The sequence below is a fragment of the Alexandromys fortis genome, unplaced genomic scaffold, assembly GCF_014885135.2.
Source record: "Alexandromys fortis isolate MF-2015 unplaced genomic scaffold, M_Fortis_MF-2015_v1.1 scaffold_3, whole genome shotgun sequence".
NCBI classification, from domain to species: Eukaryota; Metazoa; Chordata; class Mammalia; order Rodentia; family Cricetidae; genus Alexandromys; species Alexandromys fortis.
Genome location: NW_026067909.1, coordinates 19,676,339 through 19,696,236, shown reverse-complemented (window position 1 = coordinate 19,696,236; position 19,898 = coordinate 19,676,339). Strand labels below are relative to the sequence as shown.

General features: G+C 47.1%; 1 protein-coding gene across 1 annotated transcript; it reads right to left on the bottom strand.

Annotated features, from left to right (window-relative positions):
* Positions 1–215: 215 nt before the first annotated feature.
* On the bottom strand, positions 216–11,277 carry Prpf19 (pre-mRNA processing factor 19). Its single transcript, XM_050137902.1, has 16 exons — positions 11,033–11,277; positions 8,933–9,082; positions 8,679–8,755; positions 7,525–7,666; positions 7,373–7,446; positions 7,220–7,282; positions 6,327–6,368; positions 6,155–6,229; positions 5,792–5,867; positions 5,526–5,635; positions 3,352–3,507; positions 3,096–3,165; positions 2,848–2,933; positions 2,460–2,630; positions 2,221–2,326; positions 216–730 (listed from the first exon to the last, which is right to left on the bottom strand). Exons 1-16 carry the CDS (start codon positions 11,049–11,051, stop codon positions 633–635), a joined length of 1,515 nt encoding a protein of 504 aa, XP_049993859.1. The 5' UTR covers positions 11,052–11,277; the 3' UTR covers positions 216–632.
* Positions 11,278–19,898: the final 8,621 nt, after the last annotated feature.

The window sequence follows — 19,898 nt, the reverse complement described above, 5'->3', positions numbered from 1 at the left end:
CAGGCTGTGAGAAGTCAAGCCAGGGGCAAGCACAGCACGAGAGGCAGAAGCACTGGAAACAAGGTCAAGGCCTGCCTGAGCATGGGAGACTTGACAAAGGGCTTCTAGGCTTTCACTTTACTTCTGGTGCAGGGGAGGCATCCTGATAGCCAGTGCCCCACACCGTGCTCCCTCCCCATGACCTTCCCAACGCAGGGTCTCTCTGGCAGACAGACTCAAGGAGTTGACAATATATTTACTGTGTGGGTTTTTTTTAATGAAACTAGATCACTGCTTACAAAAACCAGCACGAGCCTTCCTGCCCCTCCCTTCACAGTTCCCTTGGCTCACCTCCCTGTCTCAGAAGAGCTGAAACAGAGCAGGCATGGAACAGCTGCCACTACTGGGAAGAGGTGCTGGACTCCGACTCTGAGCACTTACAGGGTGACAGTTCCTCCATGTTCGTTCCCTGGGGCCTGAAGGCTGCATGGATAGCGGTGCTCCATGTGCCCTGGCTCAGACCATCATCCAGACCAGAATGAAATGATGTGAATGTCCCCCCCACCAGACCTCCCTCCTCCTAAAGTTCCCCCACCCCCCTAAATCTAACCCACTACTGAGATGAGGCCCAGAATTGTGAGAAGGCATAGGGCCTACAGACTGTAGAATTTGAGGCTCCTGTCCATGCCTGTTGAAGCGATGAACTTGGCGTGGTGCCCAAAGGCCACTCCAGTGGTCAGGCCACTATGCTCTGAGGAGAGAAAAAAGGGAACTATGAGAAGGCTGTTTCTTCTTCAGGGCTGAACAATGACTTTGAATTCCACAATCCTGGCAAAAACCCAGATGTAAGGGTCAGAATGCACTGTAAGACATCCTCCCGACGCAGGATTCTGTTCACCACTGATTTTTAGCCAGCACTCAGCACCTGGCAGGAAGCGGCACTCAATCTTTTGTAGGACTGGGTAAATGAACAGAGGAATACCAATCCCCTTTCACCTGAGCTTTCTGGGCAAGCATACTACAGCTGGAAACCTCAGTGCTCACTTGGTATGTTTGGCTTTGGCTCTTGTCCATTAGCCTGTTCTAGCTCAAAGATGTCAAAGTCCAGGGCACACAGCACAGGGCTGCATTCAGTACAGACAAAGCTGAGCTATCCTCCCAGGACTCAGATAGCTGGAGAACTAGGGCAAGTTCCTTCTAGACTTTGGAAAATCTCCAACTCCCGTGCTCCCCAACTCTCCAGAGAAAAACCCTCTGTGTTCCTAGTTGGCCTAAACTCAAGGTCATTCTCTAGCTACCAAGAGTTGGCATTACAGGTGTGAGTTATTATACCCAGCAAGATCCCCTAAAGTAGCTATAGCTACCCAGGGCCACAGGCGACTTCAAGGTGAGAAAGCCTCTTGGGCAGCACTGTGTCAGTCTTTTTCTTTATTATTCTAGTTGCCCTAAGTATTTGTGTTGGGACTTGAACACTTGCTACTGTGGGAAAGGCCCTGGACTCCATCTCTATACAAAGGAAAACAAACTACTAAAGTAGCTTCCACCAGCCCTTCCTAACTTGACTACAAACCTCATCACTCACCCATGATAGACTCCAATAAAGTTCACAAAAAAATAAAAAACGTGCTGGGTATAGTGTGCACGCCTTTAACCCCAGCACTCAATAGATAGAGACAGGCGGATCTCTGTGAGTTCATCGCCAACCTGGTCTACAAAGTGAGTTCCAGAACAGCAAGGGCTTGTTACACAGAGGAACCCTGTCTCCGTAAAAACAAAATAAACAAACAAATAACAAAAACTTCATTACTGCCCTGACTGGTTCTTATTCATTGCTCAAATCAAGACCCAATACCAAACATCCCATAAGACACTTCTGACCTACAGGTAACAGGCACTTGCATGTGAATCCCGGTATTTCCCAGAGTGTCTGAACTTTTCATTCCAATTTTCCCCTTAACACAAATTGGGGCGAGTACAGCTGTTAAGTGAGTCAAAGAGACTCACAAATACTTTTCCTAGGCCACAATGCTCTACTGCCCCCAAACATAAGTAAAAGCAGCCTGGGGGTTGGACTCAGTAGAAAACTTGGCTGGTTCTGCTCCCAGGACAGCAAATGGAGAAGGGAAGAATAGTTTGGGCATATCTAGGCCAGGCCAAGCCAAGCTTCACCCTCAGTGAAACTTCTCCACTTTTCTCTAGAGCAGATGTACAAGGCCCTGGTAAGCCACAGCCAGCCTCTACCTGTAAAGTGAAGAATCTCTGTCCACTGTTTGCAGATGTAGATCTGGACATCTGTACCCCCAAGAGCCAGGTAGGTTCCACTCTGGTCAAAGATCAGTGACTTCACCTGCCAAACCCCAAAGAAAGGCAATTACACAAATGACCAAAAGCCACAGAACTGGGAACAAACAGAAGCAGCTTACATGAACTTAAACTATCGGTGAGTGAGGAGAAACAACTGAAACTGGGGAGGGGCGCACCTCAAAGTTGTTGTCCAGCTGCAATGTCTTGAAGTTCTTCAGCTTGCGTAAGTCCCAGAGCTTGACTGAAGAGTCATCAGCTGCTGTGGCCAGGTAGTACCCATTCTCAGAGAAGGCGATGCTGGTAATGGGGCCAGAGTGGCCAGGAAAGTTGGCCACATTGGTACGCTCCTGCAGGTGGGAGTTGGGCAATAAAATTATCACTCACTGGTCAAAACAGGAAGAAAACTTCTGAGACGTCCTGTGCACCCACAGTTACTTGGTGACATTCAGCATGCCACACAAACAGAGCCAGGCTCTCCTAGGCCCTGAGATATCCCAGGGCCTACCACCACAACTCATCAGTTCCTTCTCCCTCTGAGTCACAGAAGAGGCCTCATTGTCCTACCTTCAAGTCCCAGATCTTGATCTGGGAGTCCATGGTTCCTGTTCCAAAGATGAGTCCATCAGGGTGGAACTGCGCACAGGTAAGAGCTGAGTGAGGAAAGGGGAGAGGGATCTGTAGTCAATAGCCACTATGGCCACTATACTGGTGCCAGTGGTAGGCACTGTCTTTAGAACAGATAAACAAATGACTAGGTAAAACTTAACGACACACTGCAAACTAAAGAGCTCAGTGCCTCTAAGGCCACTTACAGCAGCCGGATGTCTCATCTGTCACCTTGGTGAGCACACGCCCTGTCTGGATGTCAGAGAAGGCCCAGTACTGGAGAAGAGACAAAGAAGACAATGAGAAAGTGCGTCTGGTGGCCCTCGAGAGACCCTGGTTCAGTACCTGCTGGCAAAGTTAGCTCCCACAACAGAGAAGAAACATTTTTAGAACTCGGGGAATCTGGCTGCCCCACAGCAAGATGCCCCCCCACCCTCCTAAGGGCCCTGGCTGGGACTGCACCTGATCATCAGAGGAGCTCAGGAGATAGTCTCCAGTAGCATGGAGGCTGAGGCCTGTCACTGCGCTCTCATGGGCCCGAACAACCTGTACACAAGAGGTGTTTGGGACCGACCAAATCCTGATAGTGGCATCTGGGGATGCAGAAAACACCAGTTCCTGAAAGGAAAGAGACCAAGAATCAGAGCCCAGGAAGTGAAATGTATAGTCACAACTACGAGCAACTGCTTCTCCTTCTAGCCCCTGCCTCTAACTACCTATTCGAACAACAGTGCCTAAGACAGCCAAGAGAGAATGCCGCTGAAATGGCCAGAGACCTCAAGGGCGAGTTGACTGTCCAAAAGACATGGGGCAGATAGAAAGCTTATTTAGTTTCCATAACAAATTATTTTGACTAATTAGGAGTAAGAGACAGAAGATAAAAGCAACTATCATCATTCATTAACACATATTCATAAAAATCAAAACACCAAATACACAGAAAATAGTATGTTCATTTTGAATTCGTTTTTCAGTTTGCTATAATTGTGGTGGTTTAAATAAATAATGGCCCCTACAGGCTCATATATTTGAATGCTTAGTCATCAGGAAGTGGCACTATTTGAAAGGATTAGAAGTGTGGCCTTGCTGGAGGAAGTATCTCACTGGAGGTGGACTGGTTTTGAGGTTTCAAAAGCCATGCCAAACCCAGAGTGTGTGTATCTGTCTCTTTCCTTGCAGATCAGGATGTGCCCTCAGCCACTGTCCCACTGCCATGCCACCGTGCTCCCCGCCATGCTGAAAATGGACTAGCATGTGAAACTAAGCATCCCCCAACCCCCAACGCTTCCTTTATTAAGATCTGCTGTGGAGCCAGGCAGTGGTGGCGCACGCCTTTAATCCCAGCACTAGGGAGGCAAAGTCAGGTGGACCACTTTGAGTTCGAGGCCAGTTTGGTCTACAGAGCAAGTTCTAGGGCAGCCAGGACTACACAGAGAAACCCTGTCCTTTTTTGTTTGTTTTTTGAGACAGGGTTTCTCTGATGTGGGAAGGTCATATGTCTATCTGTTGCTTTCATTGGTTAATTAATAAAGAAACTGCTTGGCCTGATAGGTCAGAACATAGGTGGGTGGAGTAGACAGAATAGAATGCTGGAAAGAAGGAAAGTGAGGTCAGAAGCGATGGAGGCAGCCACCAGGTCAGACATGCTGAACCTTTCCCGCTAAGACACCACTTTGTGGTGCTACACAGATTATTAAAAATGGGTTAATCAAGATGTGAGAATTAGCCAGTAAGAGGCTAGAGATAATGGACCAGGCAGTGTTTAAAAGAATACAGTTTTCCGTGTAATTATTTTGGGGCATAAGCTAGCCAGGCAGCTGGGAGCCGGGCGGGATAAAAAGCAGGCCTGTCTGCAGCTCCCACTACATTTCTCTGTAGCTTTGGAGTCTGTCCTGGAACTAGCTCTTGTAGACCATGCCAGCCTTGAACTCAAAGATCCACCTGCCTCTGCCTCCCGAGTGCTGGGGTTAAAGGCGTGCACCATCTGGCTTGAGAAACCCTGTCTTAAAACACCAAAAAAAAAAAAAAAAAAAAAACAACAACAAAAAAAAACCCCAACAAACAAAGAGTTGCTGTGATCTTGGTATCATCTCTTCACAGCAACAGAACATTAAGACATATTGCTCTATTTCTCAGTTCCTTATGTCTAAGATAGACTTAACTGGGTGGCACTGCTCCAGCACCCCATGCAGCTGTAGACCAAGCCACTGCACTTTTGTCTCAAGTCTTATGAGACCATTAATCTCCTCTAATGAGCTACCTTTATCCTCTAAACCAGTGATTCTCTCCTATTTGAACTCATAATACTTTCAATAGTCAATATTAAATTTTGAGCCCAACCCTACAGGGCCACGTGAACCTGGCAGTCAGGACTACATGGAGTTTTACTGTCTGTAGTTATCTATAAACCCTTTAGGATTTTTTTTTTTTAACTAATGCAAAATTGATGTGAATATGGTTTGTTGGTTGCATTTTCTTTCTCCTTTGGTTTGAGGGCAACTGCTCTGGTGTTCTACACAGAGACCCATCAATGCCCGCTTCATCAAGACAGTGGGGGTTGGGCAATTAGCTCTGAGACTCAAAACCACTGGAACTGGGCTTAGGAAAGGGCGAGAGTGGCTGTGAGAGTGCCTTACCTGAGAAGGATGAAACACCACGCTGGTGACCTTCTTGGTATGGCCTTTGAGAGTGGCCAGGATTTGCTCAGTACTCTTATCAAAGACAACAACGTTTTTGTCTGCTCCACCTGGAGAAGATCCAAAAAAGATAAAAAAATGAATCACAGGATCCCTGTGCTAAAGAAGGTCTTTCTGTCCTCAAATCCATGCAGAGGATCAGGGCTTGCGCCTCCCTTGCTCCTGCCACCCCTCACCTTGGCCTGTCGGGCCAGGCCCAGACTCACCAGTGAGAATCTTGTTGGTGTCTGAAGGACAGAGGTCCAGAGCAAGGATCCCAGGAATGCTAGCACTGTGTAGCCCCTTTGCAGACAGATTCACACAAAACCCAGTCACAGCCAAATCAAGGCAGGCCAGAGAGCCACATAGCTCCTGCACTCCCCTTCCCCACACCCTCATATTCCTCCCTAACCAAGGAATAGGAGTGGATTTTATCCCTTATCTATCTAGCTTGGCTGGCTGCCTGGATGCAGCAACTCCCTCACTGCATGGCAAGACACCATGCCAGAGGTCTGAGCAGTATTTCCCCCTGCTCCTCATACTGGCCCACCTTGCCCTAGAAACAGTAAGGGCCACCTCCAGCTACTTACCACATGGGATGCCACCTGCCGGTACTTGCTGAGCTCTTCAGGTTTCACTAGCTCCTCAGGCACAGTCTTTCCTCTCTGAGAAAGAGAAAGCCCCCAAAGAACAGCCATGAAAGCAGGCTTCAACTAGCCCCTCCCCCCAGAAGTCAAGTGCTCACACCAGGCATCAACTCACCTTCTTACGCTCCGTGGTTAGCACAGTAGCCTTGTCTTGAAGCTGCGGAGAGCACAATTTTCTGAGACAAATGATTTTGCAAGAACGAAACACACTGGGTGCTGGTATATCTGGTGTCACAATCATCACCAAAAAATTGCTATCTGCCAAGCTATGTGCTAAAAGCTGACACATTTCCACTCCAATCTTACAATGTGGGGTATCCATGACCTTAGGGTATAGCTGAGGAAACTGAACATCAAAAGAACCCCCGTAGCCAGGTGGTAGTGGTGGTGCACACCTTTAATCCCAGCACTGGGGAGGCAGAGGTAGGTGGATCTCTAAGTTTGAGGCCAGCCTGGTTGATGGAGTGAATTCCAGGACAGGCTCCAAAGCCACACAGAGAAAGAGCCCCCTTGCCAAGGTCACTAAAATGACGAATGGCAGAGCTAGGCTGTTGTGCTCTGCGACCAAATATGAGAGCTCAGACACAGTTGGATCCTACAAATGCAGACTATATATTCAAGAGAACCCTGGGTTGTAGTCTGGAAGTCTCAGCTCTGACTTCCAGCTTCAGATAATATGTTGTAGGCAAAACCCTCAAAAACTGTAACAAAGTGGCAGAACATCAGCAAAGAACACACACACACACACACACACACACAAAACCTACCAAGAGCTAAGAGCCACCCTTATCAGTAATTACATCTTTCCTACAACAGGTCTATGAAGTAGACACTTCAGAAGCAAGGGAAATGAGACAGACAAGGTAGGCTACAGTAAGCGTAGTCAGAGAGTTCAGAAGCAGTGCAGGCTCTTTCCACTGCTCATTGTGAGATTCTTACTCTGGCCCCAGGGCCCAAGGCACTAAGGGAGGGCATGTGGCAGTCCCAACAGAACAGCGTATGACTCACCTTCTGGATAATCTCAGGGGTCATTCCCACCAGCTCACCCAAATCCATGGGTTCTCCTGCACCCTGTAGAAAAGAGAGAGAGAGTGGGAGGAGCTCACAATACCAAAGGCACCTGTGGAAGGACAATTACTGGGCTTGGAAGGGAACACTTACCACAACACTGGGCTGTGAGCTTGGCACTGCCTGAGGTACAATAAGACCAGCCTGTGGTTTCAGAGTAGCCAGAGCTGAGAGAAAAGATTATGTTAAAAATGGGACATTACAAAGCAGGGCCAGCAAAGGTGGGGGACAGCGGGAAGAGACACCTTCTCGAGCAGCAGTGACTTCCTTGGTGAGACGGGCAATGACTCTGCAGGCAGCATCGTGTTGGTACAGAGCATGCGACAGCTCCTGGCGGGTTGTCTGCAGCTGCTGGCGAAGGGTGAAGCTGTGCAACATGACGGCATCCTGGGAGAGGGTAGGCGACTGTGAGGACTGGCCAGAGAAGAGGACACCACCTCCTAGTCTACACTGAAACCAACTCGCAGCTCAGAGACCCAAGCTATCATCCGAATGACAATCCCCTGTAAGGCATTGAAGCTCCTACAACACAACACACCCTGGACACACAGACGGAAGTGAGAGCTAGCTCCTTCCCACCCCCACCTTTGCCAGTCACCAGCAAATCACAGGTGTTAGTGCCATCACGTCTCTGAAAGGAAAGAATAGCACTGCTGTGGTTGTTTACTGGCTACCCTCAGCAAGTGCAGTGTTCAGCAGTGAAGAAGAGTCCCTATGTCACAACGCAAATATGTCAGTTTTATTCTACTTATAGCATCCAGACAGACAGGTCTAATCAATGTCCTAAAGCCAGGAAGGTCAGAGACTGAGTAGTGTGCCCCATGTCACAAAGGCTGACAGTGGAGAACTTTGGAATCCAGGTGTGCAAGAGTTCCAACAACCAGGCTCCTCTTGTGCTGCCACCCTGCCCCACACAAACGAAGTGCGGCTGGCAAGAAGTGAGGGGCTGCTCACAGCACAGCACTTACATTGGCCCTGTGTTCAACCCCACGAAGAACCAGGCCTGGTGGTGGGCTCTTGTAACCCTAGGCACTAGAAGGCTAAGGAAGAAGGATCATGAGTTCCAAACCAGTCCAGGCCACAAAGCAAGGTCCTAGCTCATGAAAATAAAAGGGCCTGGAGAGAAGGTCCAGGAGTTAAGAGCACTTGCTGTTCTTCCAGAGGTTCAATTCCCAGAACCCACATAGTGGCTTACAACTGTCTGTAACTGCAATTCCAAGGGATCACACAACCTCTCCCTTCTTCCCAAGCACTAGGCACATAAGTGATACACAGACATACACATAAGCAAAGACCCAAACATAAAATAGAATAAACAATTTTAAAAAAACAAAGAGGGAGGGAGGTCCCATCTTTTCAATCCCCAGGTTCAGAGGTGCATTCCCTTCACAGAACTCACCCACTCATCCTGCAAGGCTTTCAGAATGGCTGGGATGCTGGTGGCAGAGGGAGGCTTGGGCCGGATTGGGTGAGCAACTGCCAAGAAAGGCAGCAAAGCAGGTATGAAGAACCAGAACCCAAGGACCCCTCCTCCTTCCCTCTTCTCTTTATTCATCCACAGCCACCATCGATCTTCTCCATCAGACTGGCCCCACCTCCCACTCCTGAAGGCTGCGCTGAGCCGGCCCTGGACTCAGGCTATCGGGTAGGCACCTTTGATGTCGATGAGCTGCTCCTCAGAGAGAGGCTGGTTGTTGATAGGATCTGTCCCATTCTCTGCAATGTACTTCTCAATGAGTCGCCGCTCATACACATGATTAGAGACAGGGGACACGCATGGATGCTCTGGCACTTCGTTGGAGACTGTAGAGAAAGCAGGTAGTGAGCACAGGGTAAAGGGACACCTGGGCTACAGGGGACTCTTTGTTGTGTCATCCCCTAAGAAGACCCTGTCCTCGTACTCAGCTATCAGGAAGCAACGTCTGTGACAGCAAGCTAGCTGGTTCTTGGTTCTACAATGCTTGCCAACTACTTAACTAGATTCTCTAGTCTGCCAATAATAAAAGGAAACAAATAATAACTGCCCAGATCCCATGTGCCAGTCCTGTAAAGAGTGAGCAGTAAGCTCTGCCCACCTCATGTTTGAACAAAGATGACCAGGAACAAAAGATGACAAACAAGTACACACAGCACAACTCAAAGCCCTGCCATTCCTCTGGAGCCCTACGTGGATCAACAGGCAGAAAAAGCAACGTAACAAGCACTGATAACTTTAAAAAAAAAATAAAAATAAAAAAAAAAACCTTTCCATAGTGTCTGCCACTACGTGCCAAGCAAGATTCTATTCTAGGCACTTGACAGAATGGTCTGTGTATCCTTGAAGATGGGCAACACAGCTGTCACTGACCTCCAGGACAATGCAGACACTAAAGTATGGGACCTGGGCATGCTGAACAACCTAAAATGAAGGCCTCAAAAGCAAGCTCAGAATCAAGGTTTCTGTGACCTTCTCAGGCCCTCGTGTTTCTCTAACTTCCCCTAAGCAGGGACAATCGGTTTACCTTTGCAGACAAGTGAAAGTCACCTCCACGCTCAGACTCTCCTGACGCCTGCTCTAAAATAATATTTACAGCCGGAGAGACTTAGCACATAACAAAACAGCTCCTATTCACCACATTGTTTTGCTCACCCTCCCAGAACCTGTGAGTCACATCCCAAGGCTTCAAGCTCCTATTCTCTCCTGTGGCACAGGTTCTGGATAAGCTTCCCTCGGAGTCACCTATTTCTGCAGGACTCCCAAGCGTATGTAATCAAGTATGGAAGGAAATATGGCTTTCCTGTGCTATCCTGTTGGCTTATCTCGCATACTGGACACTTGAGGGAGCTTTCCCTCCCCTGCAAAAGGATGGCCCAGGGCGTGTAAGAGTGCTCTCTCAAGATTAAAAGGAAACAAATCGTTCGAAAATACTTTGCAAACTGCAATTTCTTCAGTGTGAGACTCCCTTTTCTGTTTGTCATCTCCCTCCTTCCTTTCCCTCTTTGAATTAATGGCAACGTTCTGAGAAGAGAATAGAGAGGGAGGGGAAGCTAGTAATGTGGCAAACAACAAGAAGGTAAACACCCGCAATGCCGTAATAAAATACCCAAAGACAAGACAGTGTACAGCATGGATCCCGGCTCAAAGAACCGAGCTCCATCGCCCAACTGTGTGCCACGCATCCCTGGATAACCCCCATTCTTCCTAAGACTTATGACGCCCTCTCTAAATCACACATCTTTATTTCCCTTCAGATAATTCTTGTAAGCATAAAATGAGATCATCGTTTGGAGATGAGTCGTAAATCAATACAGGTTTTCTAAACGTTCGCTGTTTTCATTAGTCATACTGCGCGAGGCTAGATGCCAGACACCTGGCTTCCAGCCCTGCCTCGAAGTCACTGCGTGTTCTGCAAAATCGCAGAAACTCCGATTCCTAAGCGACGTTTTCGAGCAATACCCACTGCAACGCTTTCAATGCTGCAGATGGGGAAACTGAGGCCCAGACCGCCATAGCCCAGATCACAGTGGAAGGTGGATCCTGGGCAAGTCCTCGGGTTTCCGACATCAAGAGCTGTTTTTCCCTGCACCACTCCCCCCTCGCACTCCCCCCTTGCTCTGTTCAGGCTTGTCTCGGCTCAGTAAAACAACGACAGTCATTCTTCCCAGCTACATGAATTGCGCAGCACTGCGCAAATGCACTCCGCACGCAGGGCCGCGGGCTCCGGGTCCCGGGCCGCAGCCACACTCCCGCTTCCCGCCGCAGCCAGCACTCACTCGAGCAGATCAGGGACATGGCGCCGTCGCAGCGCTGCCAGTCGCCTCGCAGCGGGCTCCCGGACTAGGTCTGCAGCCTCCGCGGGCCACTTCCGGTCCCCCGCGGCTTCCGGGGCGCTCGGACGCGGGTAGACAGCAGCCCGGCGTGGCGATGCTCGCACAACTGCTTCACGTGGGGAGGTGGCCGGTGGCGCGCCACAGCCTTCAGCAGCTAACGGAAACTGCCCTTTCCCAGCATGCAATCGAGCAGGAAAAGGCCCGCCTCGCAACACTCGGTTGTTTCCGCATTGGCTCGGCTTCTTCCGGCGAGCTCTCCAAAAGGCCAGAGGCGGGAAGGCCAGCCGAAACTACATTTCCCATGAGGCTGCGGGAACCTTAAACCCAGGAATTTGGCCAAGGCGGTTTTTGACGTGCTGCTGTCACCCAGGGCACAGTAGTCTTTGAAACGTTCGTGTGCAGGACAGTTTCCTCAGGAGCTTGTAAGAATGCGGATTTCTGCCGGGCGGTGGTGGCGCACGCCTTTAATCCCAGCACTCGGGAGGCAGAGGCAGGCAGATCCCTGTGAGTTCGAGACCAGCCTGGTCTACAAGAGCTAGTTCCAGGATAGGCTCCAAAACCACAGCGAAACCCTGTCTCGAAAAACCANAGAAAAACCAAAAAAAAAAAAAAAAAAAAAAAAAAAAAAAAGAATGCGGATTTCTAGGGTCTGCCTCAGAGACCTTGTTGGCATGATTCTGAGGCCTGTGTTCCTTGGCTGCCTTTTGAGAAACAATGCCAGGTGACCCTGTAAATAAATTTAGCACAATTAGTAAAGAAACTAACACTGCCCAGGTTCTGTTTCTACTCTTGCTCTGTGAATTTGTTCAAGTTATTGGCTGCGTTGCCTGTTACGTTTTAAATACAGTCTGTTTTCTACTCTGGAAGGAATTTAATTCCCAGCGTCTTATGTGACTATTAAAAGAACAGAAAGTTGCTGGGCGTGTTGGTACACGCCTTTTATCACAGCAGGCAGCCACAGAGGACCTCTGTGAGTTCAAGCCCAGCCTGGTCTACTAGTGAGTTCCAGTTCAGGACAGTCAGGGCTATGTAGACAGATATAGAGAGAGACATGTCTCTAAATGGATGGATGGATGGATGGATGGATGGATGGATGGATGGATGGATGGACGGACGGACGGACAGGCAGATAAAAAGAATGGGAAGTTAGAATGACTATGGTGTTTATCGGTGGGACCTTTGGAATTAGAATAGGTTTCTAGTGTGCAGGTCTGTGCAAGGATCCTGGTGGCAACTTTATAGGGAATGTTAGAGTGATAGACACAAATCTACATCTAGACTCCCACAGTAACGTGACACCAGCAAGGAAGAGAGCCCAGCCAAGGCCTGAACTTTGTGCCTCTATAACTTTGAGCCAAGAAAAACCCTCTTTTTTTTTTTTTCCGAGGCAGGGTTTCTCTGTGGTTTTGGAGCCTGTCCTGGAACTAGCTCTTGTAGACCAGGCTGGTCTCAAACTCACAGAGATCCACCTGCCTCTGCCTCCCAAGTGTTGGGATTAAAGGCATGTGCCACCACCGCCTGGCTCCCTCTTTTCTTTATAAAGTAGTCTGCCTCAGATATTTTGTTATAGTAATGGTTCCCTGCCTCCTACTAAGTTCCTTTGTTTTCTGTGACAAAGAACCTGTTACCTGAGTTCAATCTCCAAGACTCACCTGATAGAAGGAAAGAACTGGCTCCTGCATATTATCCTCCAACCTCCAGACAGACAAACAGACAGACAGACAGACAGACAGACACACTAAAATAAATGGAACATTGAGACCTTGTCTCAAAAAAAGGTAAATAAATTAAATTAAAACTAAAATGGAGTCCCTCATATTGAAGTTCCACGTTACCAAATTAAAACTAGCTTTCTGACCTTCTAAGAAATCAGGACAGAAAGAGGCATTGGCCAATTTCCTAGCCAGGCCAATTCCAACTAACATGATAACTACATTCTGCCCACCTTAGTTCTTACAAAAAGCAACCTGGAGCCCAGCGGTGGTGGCGCACGCCTTTAATCCCAGCACCTGGGAGGCAGAGGCAGGAGGATCTCTGTGAGTCTGAGGCCAGCCTGGTCTACAAGAGCTAGTTCCAGGACAGGATCCAAAGCCACAGAGAAACCCTGCCTTGAGAAAAAAAAAAGCAACCTGGAATGATCTGATCTATTAGTCAGTTGCCTCTATGTGATTCCCTCTTCCTTTCCTAACCTTACAAAGAAAGCAGATGTTCAACCATTTTCTTGTTGTTGTTTTATTTCTGCTTCTTTGAGTCCTTTTTTTGTCTATTGTTGTGGAATAATCTTTTGTACACTGTGAAGATATGTCACTCCGATTGGTTTAATAAAAAGCTGAACATCCAATAGCTAGGCAGGGTTTCCAGGCACAGAGGACACTGGAAAAAGTAAAGGTGGGGTCTCCAGCCAGATGAAGAGAAAGCAGCATGGTCTACAGAGTTAGTTCCAGGATAGGCTCCAAAACTACAGAGAAACCGGGTCTCAAAGAAAAAGAAAGAAGAAAGAAAGAAAGAAAGAAAGAAAGAAAGAAAGAAAGAAAGAAAGCCCTAAGCTATCATGATTAATAGTAAGTCTATGTTGTTATTGGGAAGTTGACGGTCTGATGAAAAAGTTCAACTCAGTTTATTAAATCAGAACACATTGGCCGCGCGGTGGTGGCGCACGCCTTTAATCCCAGCACTGGGGAGGCAGAGGCAGGCAGATCTCTGTGAGTTCGAGGCCAGCCTGGTCTACAAGTGCTAATTCCAGGACAGGCTCCAAAAAGCTACAGAGAAACCTTGTCTTGAAAAACCAATAATAATAATAACAACAATAATAATAATTAATAAATAAATAAATCAGAACACATCCTAGCTCATGGACTGGAGTGTTCCCCAAGTCCAGAATCACAAAATAAAGCCAATGTAAATCTTTAAATGATCTAATTGGTCTGAGGCAGAAACAAGATTAAAATAAATGCTTATGTAGATTACAGTCTGTGGGGTGGTGGGCACTTAAACAATAAAAAGAAAATTCCAAAAAGGGTTGGGTACTCTAAATACTAGATAAGTCAGAGTAGATTGAGAAGAAGATTGGGGGAAACTACTTTAGGCAGGGTATGCAAAAGGTATACATCTGGAGAAGAGTAGGAGGAGTTTTTGTCAGGACCACTGGCTCCCCAATAAATGCACAGATACTTAATATTAATTATAAATGCTTGGCCGGTAGCTTAGGCTTGTCCCCAGCCAGCTCTTACAACTTAAATTAACCTGTTTCTATTCCTCTATGTGCTGCCCCGAGGCTCATTTACATCATCTATCAACTTCCCATGTTACTTCTGCATCTGACTCAAGACTCCTCAGACTCTGCCCTTCTTCCCCGGCATTCTCTCTGTCCCTAAAATCCTGCCTAGCTATCAGTCAATCAGCTTTTTATTAACAAAGAGAGCGACACATTTTCACAGTGTACAGAAGGATTGATTATTCCACAGCAGGGTATTGATGATTATCTTTAGCACTTAAGATATTTTTTAAATTATTTTATAGTGTGTGTGTGTGTGTGTGTGTGTGTGTGTGCGTGACAGCACATATGTGGAGCTCAAAGGAGAACTTGGGAGAACCGATTCACTCCTTTTACCATTTTACCATGTTGATCCTGGGATCAAAGTCAGGTCATCAGACTCTGCAGTACATTCCTCTCCCTAGTAAGTCACTTCACCAACCCAAAGGGCAGTGTGACATTTTTGCTGAGACCTAAACGAGGGACAGGTGTCAGTCCTGAGACCACAGGTTTCTGGTGAGCCAACCTCTTCCACAGCCTCACCTCGTCTTCTCAGACACATTGGCGCTTCGATGTTCCCAGCATACCTGCATCTGGTGGCTCAAAATGTTTACATGGCCAACTTTTATCAGCTCCTCCCCCTCCCTGGCCTGTAATTATTTATTTAGAAAGTCCTTTTGGTATCTGGGTTCTCTACTACATTGTTCTCTACTGGTTCTCAAGAGTCCAAGAGTGCCACCCAGTGTCTGACACCTATCAGGGACATTGTCACTATTGTTTATTGAATGGCAGGCTGCCTGGCAGACCTGGCATCTCAAGTATTTAGATGTATGGTAGGAAATAAATCAGTCTAGGTGGGGCCGCTGAACTCAAGGCCTAGCTTGGTCTGGCAACAAAGTAGCATTTGATTGCATTTTGAACTGTGAGCTGATAACCATACTTTCAGGAGTTTCCTCTGGAAGATACATACTATGTAGTTTGGAACGGGAGAGTATTGTGTTATCTATTTCCTCTGAATTGAAATATTTCCTCAAGAGGGAGGAGGGCCAGCCCTAAAATTCAAGGAGCTAGCAGCAGTGACCAGGTTCAATAAATTCAGAATGTTACAAGAGTCTCAAAGCTCCTCCTCACAGTTATAAAGGCAGCAAATGCGAGAGGAAAGAGGAAAGACTCTTAGGGGAACTGCCTGCAAGTTGACCAGGGGGCCCCAGAGAAGCAGCTTTTGCCAGTTCTCCTTCATGCTGGTGGGCTTTTTAGTCATGCAGTGACTTTGCATCACCCATGGGCCTTTAAGTGACACCTTTAAACTTACTGCTTCATCAAGCTCGGCTTGGGTGGAGTTGATTCTTTGGCCATCTTCCCAGGAAAAGCCACACAAACAAATGGAATAAAAGCAAAGAGGCCTGGTATGTTGGAAACTTGGCCCCCTATACAGCAGTGTTGAGAGAGGGGGCCTTTGGGAAATGACTGGGTAGTGAGAGCTCTTGTAGATTATAGGATTAACAGGTTAGTGGGCTATTAAAGGAGTGGTTTTGTTAAAACAACTTGTTCTGTAGAGCTGTGGGCAGAGCTCAGTGGTCAGAAGCAGGCTCAGAAAGCAAAGTCCCTTGACCTCTAGGCCCTTCTGTCTCTTGTCCTCTTTTTCCACCCCCAAGTGCTTTCTCTGAAGTACTCATATTGGCCTAAAGATTGTCTCACACACACACAGTGTGGGAGGTCCTTCTGTCTATGTGTTGTTTTTACTGGTTAATGAATAAAGAACTGCTTTGAGCCTATGCCAGGAAAGAACAGAACTAGGCAGGGAAAGTTAGACTGTATGCTGGGAGAAAAAAAGGGCAGGGGGGGGCGCTATGGAGCAGTGGCCAGAATCAGACATGCCGAAACTTTGCCGATAAGCCACTGCCACATGGCGATAGAAATGGGTTAAATTAATATATGAGTTAGCCAATAAGAAGTTAGAGCTAATAGGCCAAGCAGTGATTTAAATAATATAGTTTCTGTGTAATTATTTCAGGTCTAAGCTAACCGAGCAGCCGGGAACCAACAAGTGACCCTTCTTACTACACACACACACACACACACACACACACACACACACAGGAATCCTGTTGTCATAAGCCCCTTGCCTGGGAATCCAATCAGTCTGGGAAGGTTCCCTCACAGGAAAGAAGATGTGTCAATTTAACTCTCTCCCTTTTTTCTTTCTTTCTTTCCTTCCTTCCTTCCTTCCTTCCTTCCTTCCTTCCTTCTTTCCTTTTTTCCTTCCTTCCTTCCTTCTTTCCTTTCTTGTTTGTCAAGACCAGATTTCACCATGTAGCCCTGGCTGTCCTGGTATAAGACTGGCCTTGAATTCAGAGATTCACCTGCCTCAGCCTTCCAAGTGTTGAGATTAAAGCTGTGTGCCACCCTTGCCTGGCTTCTTTCTTGGTTTTTGTTTTGAGATAGGGTTTCAGACAGCTCAGGCTAGCCCCAACTTACTGTTTAGCTGAGGATGACCTTGAACTCTTTCTGCTTCCACCTCCAGGGCACTGAGATGGCAGGAGTTTACTGCCAGGCTTGCTTCAGTGCTGAGGTGGTACCTGGGGTTTCGTGCACACTAGGGAAGCCATTTTCTAGCTGAGCTATGTCCTCAGTCCACAATCACACTTCTGAAGCATCCTCAGAGACAACTTTTATTATCTGAGAGACTGTGTGTGTGTAGGAACTGAACCCCATGACCTTGGTAAGAGAGGCACGTGATTTACCCTCTGCCTTTGAGATACAGCCCCAGGGCCCCTCTCCACCATGATTTATCTCAAGTTCATTTCTCCTCTTTCTTTCTCAGTACTTATCACCAGTTCATACCTAGAGGCCCTGAGCCCTCTCCCTACTGCAGCCCAGGGTGGTATCATATCCTCATTCACCTGTCCCTTCTCTATTATATATTTTTGTGGGACTCTGACACATATATATTTAATTAAAAATTGTTTTACTCTTATTTATCTACAAGAATTTTATTTCATAGCCTTAAGTATTAAGGCTTAAGAGAGTCAAAAGTTTTTCTTTCCTTTATACCCTGAATCCTTCCCATTGTTGGAGGAGCTGGCCTTCGACACTGAAAAGACTTCAAGAGGCTCCCCTTCCCCTGATTTCTGGATACCATTTATATCACAGCTATAAGCTCCCTAGTACAGACACACTTCTGATGTTGCTCGTGATATCACCAATTAGTAATACACTATCTACAAGGCACATGGTACCAATAATTAATCACCAGGTATCATAGTCTGATTTCTGTTGCTGTAACCGAATCCCAGAGACTAGTCATAAAACATTAGAGGCTTATCTAGCTCCTGTCTTTGAAGGCTAGGAAGTCTAAGAACAGGGTTCCACACCTGAAGAGTACCACAACATACAACACAACACAGAGAACTGCATGGTAACGCCAAGCAAGCGTGCCTGACAGCAAGATTTGTGTGTGTGTACATACCACTGTGAGCATGTGGCAGTCAGAGGACAACTCTGTGGAGTTGGTCCCCCCCCCCCTGCACGCCCCTTTATATGGGATCTGGGGATTGAACTTGGATCATCAGGCTCGGACACCAGATGTGTTTCCCTGCTGAACCATTTGTTTAGTTCAGTGTACCACACAGGTTCATTAGTTGTTGCTGGTGTTGGTCATCTTGTGTAAGACAGGGTCATCTGGGAAGAGTGGACCTCAATTGAGAAAATGCCTCCATCGGATTGTCCTGCAGGCAAGTCTATGGGACATTTTATTACTCTATGATAGAGGTAGAAGGGCCTAGCCCACTGTGGGCAGTATCATGGATAGATAGTTCTGGGTTGTGTAAGAAAGCAGGTTGAGCAAGCCAGGGGAGCAAGCCAGTAAGCAGCACTCGTCTATGGCCTCTGTATTTGTTCCTGTCTCCAGGTTCCTGCTTTGAGTTCCTGCCCTGACTTACCTCAGTGATGAAGTGTGATCTGGGCATGTAAGCCAATAAACCCTTCTCAAGTTGCTTTAGGTCATGGTGTTTATCATAGCAATAGAAAACAAACTAGACCATATGCCAAAGTGCCATACTTTGGTGAGTCATTTTCCTGAATTCCAAAAAGGATGTTTGGTTTTAGAATAAACGAAAGAAGCCATGATGGAAAAGGTATGTGCATAACATGTGAGCCACCGCAAAGGGAATTCTATGCCTTATTCCCCCAACTTGCACCTCTCATGCAAGAGCTGCTGCTGCTACTGCTTAGGAAAAATGGAGGCGAAAATCCCCAAAGCATCTGTTTCTCAGGAGATTCGGTAGCCATGGGTGTGGACTAAGAGCAGAAGATTAGCTAAGGTAGCAGTTTCGGACACTGCCAGCTGAGACAGGGGGGATTAGATGAACTTGTTCTCTTGGGTCAGTGGTAACAGGGACTAACAGCTCCACACTGCCACCCACAAAACTTGCAGACTTCCTTTAATCTTTCAGGGACTCTGACAGGTAAAACTTCATCCCTTTTTCAACACAGAAAAGAAGGCTAACTAGGATAAAGCAGAGTTGAAGTTCATTAAAGATTTATATATATATTTACACATATACATACATATATGGAATGAGAGTTAAGAGAGTGATACACCCAGAGAAAGAATAAGGCATAACCAAATGTGTATACAGGATTCTCAAGAGAATCACAGTTAAGTGTCATAGCGTTAGCCCATACAAAGCATTCTGGTAGTTCTCAAGTCAAATCTTAAAGGGTTGCTAAGACTTTTTTTTTTTTATCCTTTTCTCTCTTTCCAGTAAGTGATTTTATAGATCACTCCAGAAGTGACTAAGTTAGTAGTATAATCTACTAGGGTTGCACAGAGTTGGGGAAGATTATGACATGGCCTTCTTATTGTAAATGGGGGTTTCTAGTGAAGTTCCTAGAAACTTACAGGCTTACAGCTAGGAAGAGAGAAGGCCCTAAGTAGTGGTTAACTGTGTTGGAATCTTGATTCTTAGCTGGTGGGATGCTTTAAGCAGACCCCAGAGTGAGGGCCTCTTTCCCTTCCCGAGTTCCCAGACAGTTCCATTTCTCTGTCCTACCTCAATGTTTAGCCCTATGTTCATTTCCAAAGGTACTTGAGCCTAAAACCAAGGGTGGTAAACCACCACCACATCACCACCCCTGAAATCTTTTCCACTGAGGCCAACTGAAACTGGAAGAAGACATTTCACAAGCAAATGTTAAGTTGCAACTATTAGAAGGCCGCGGAATGAAGGTTCTACCAGCGCCAGCGCCGATTCTGGAAGGAAGACTCCTAGCTGAGAGGCAGGAAGCGACCAAAGGTGCAGATGAAGATGGAGGAATCTGGGAAGCATCTGAAGGAGAAACGACTGAGTGAAGTGACAGGTTTGGGGTGAAGGGAGAACTGGAAGGCTGATACAAGGAGGGGGTGCGGCATTGTTTGTTTCGGAAGGAATTTTAACATGAAAAGGGGGCTGTCTTACGGCAGCCATTGATGGGAATTAAAAACAACAGCAACAACATTGGGCAGCTGAGATGGCGCAGCAATAACGGTGCTTGTTGCCCACCCTGACAACCTGA

Excerpts from the sequence above, each read along its gene's own strand:
- Prpf19 (XM_050137902.1), bottom strand. Across the intron at positions 6,230-6,326 it reads TAACCACGGAGCGTAAGAAG|AGAGGAAAGACTGTGCCTGA; the intron begins GTGAGTTGATGC and ends TCTCTTTCTCAG. Across the intron at positions 731-2,220 it reads AGAGATTCTTCACTTTACAG|AGCATAGTGGCCTGACCACT; the intron begins GTAGAGGCTGGC and ends TTCTCTCCTCAG.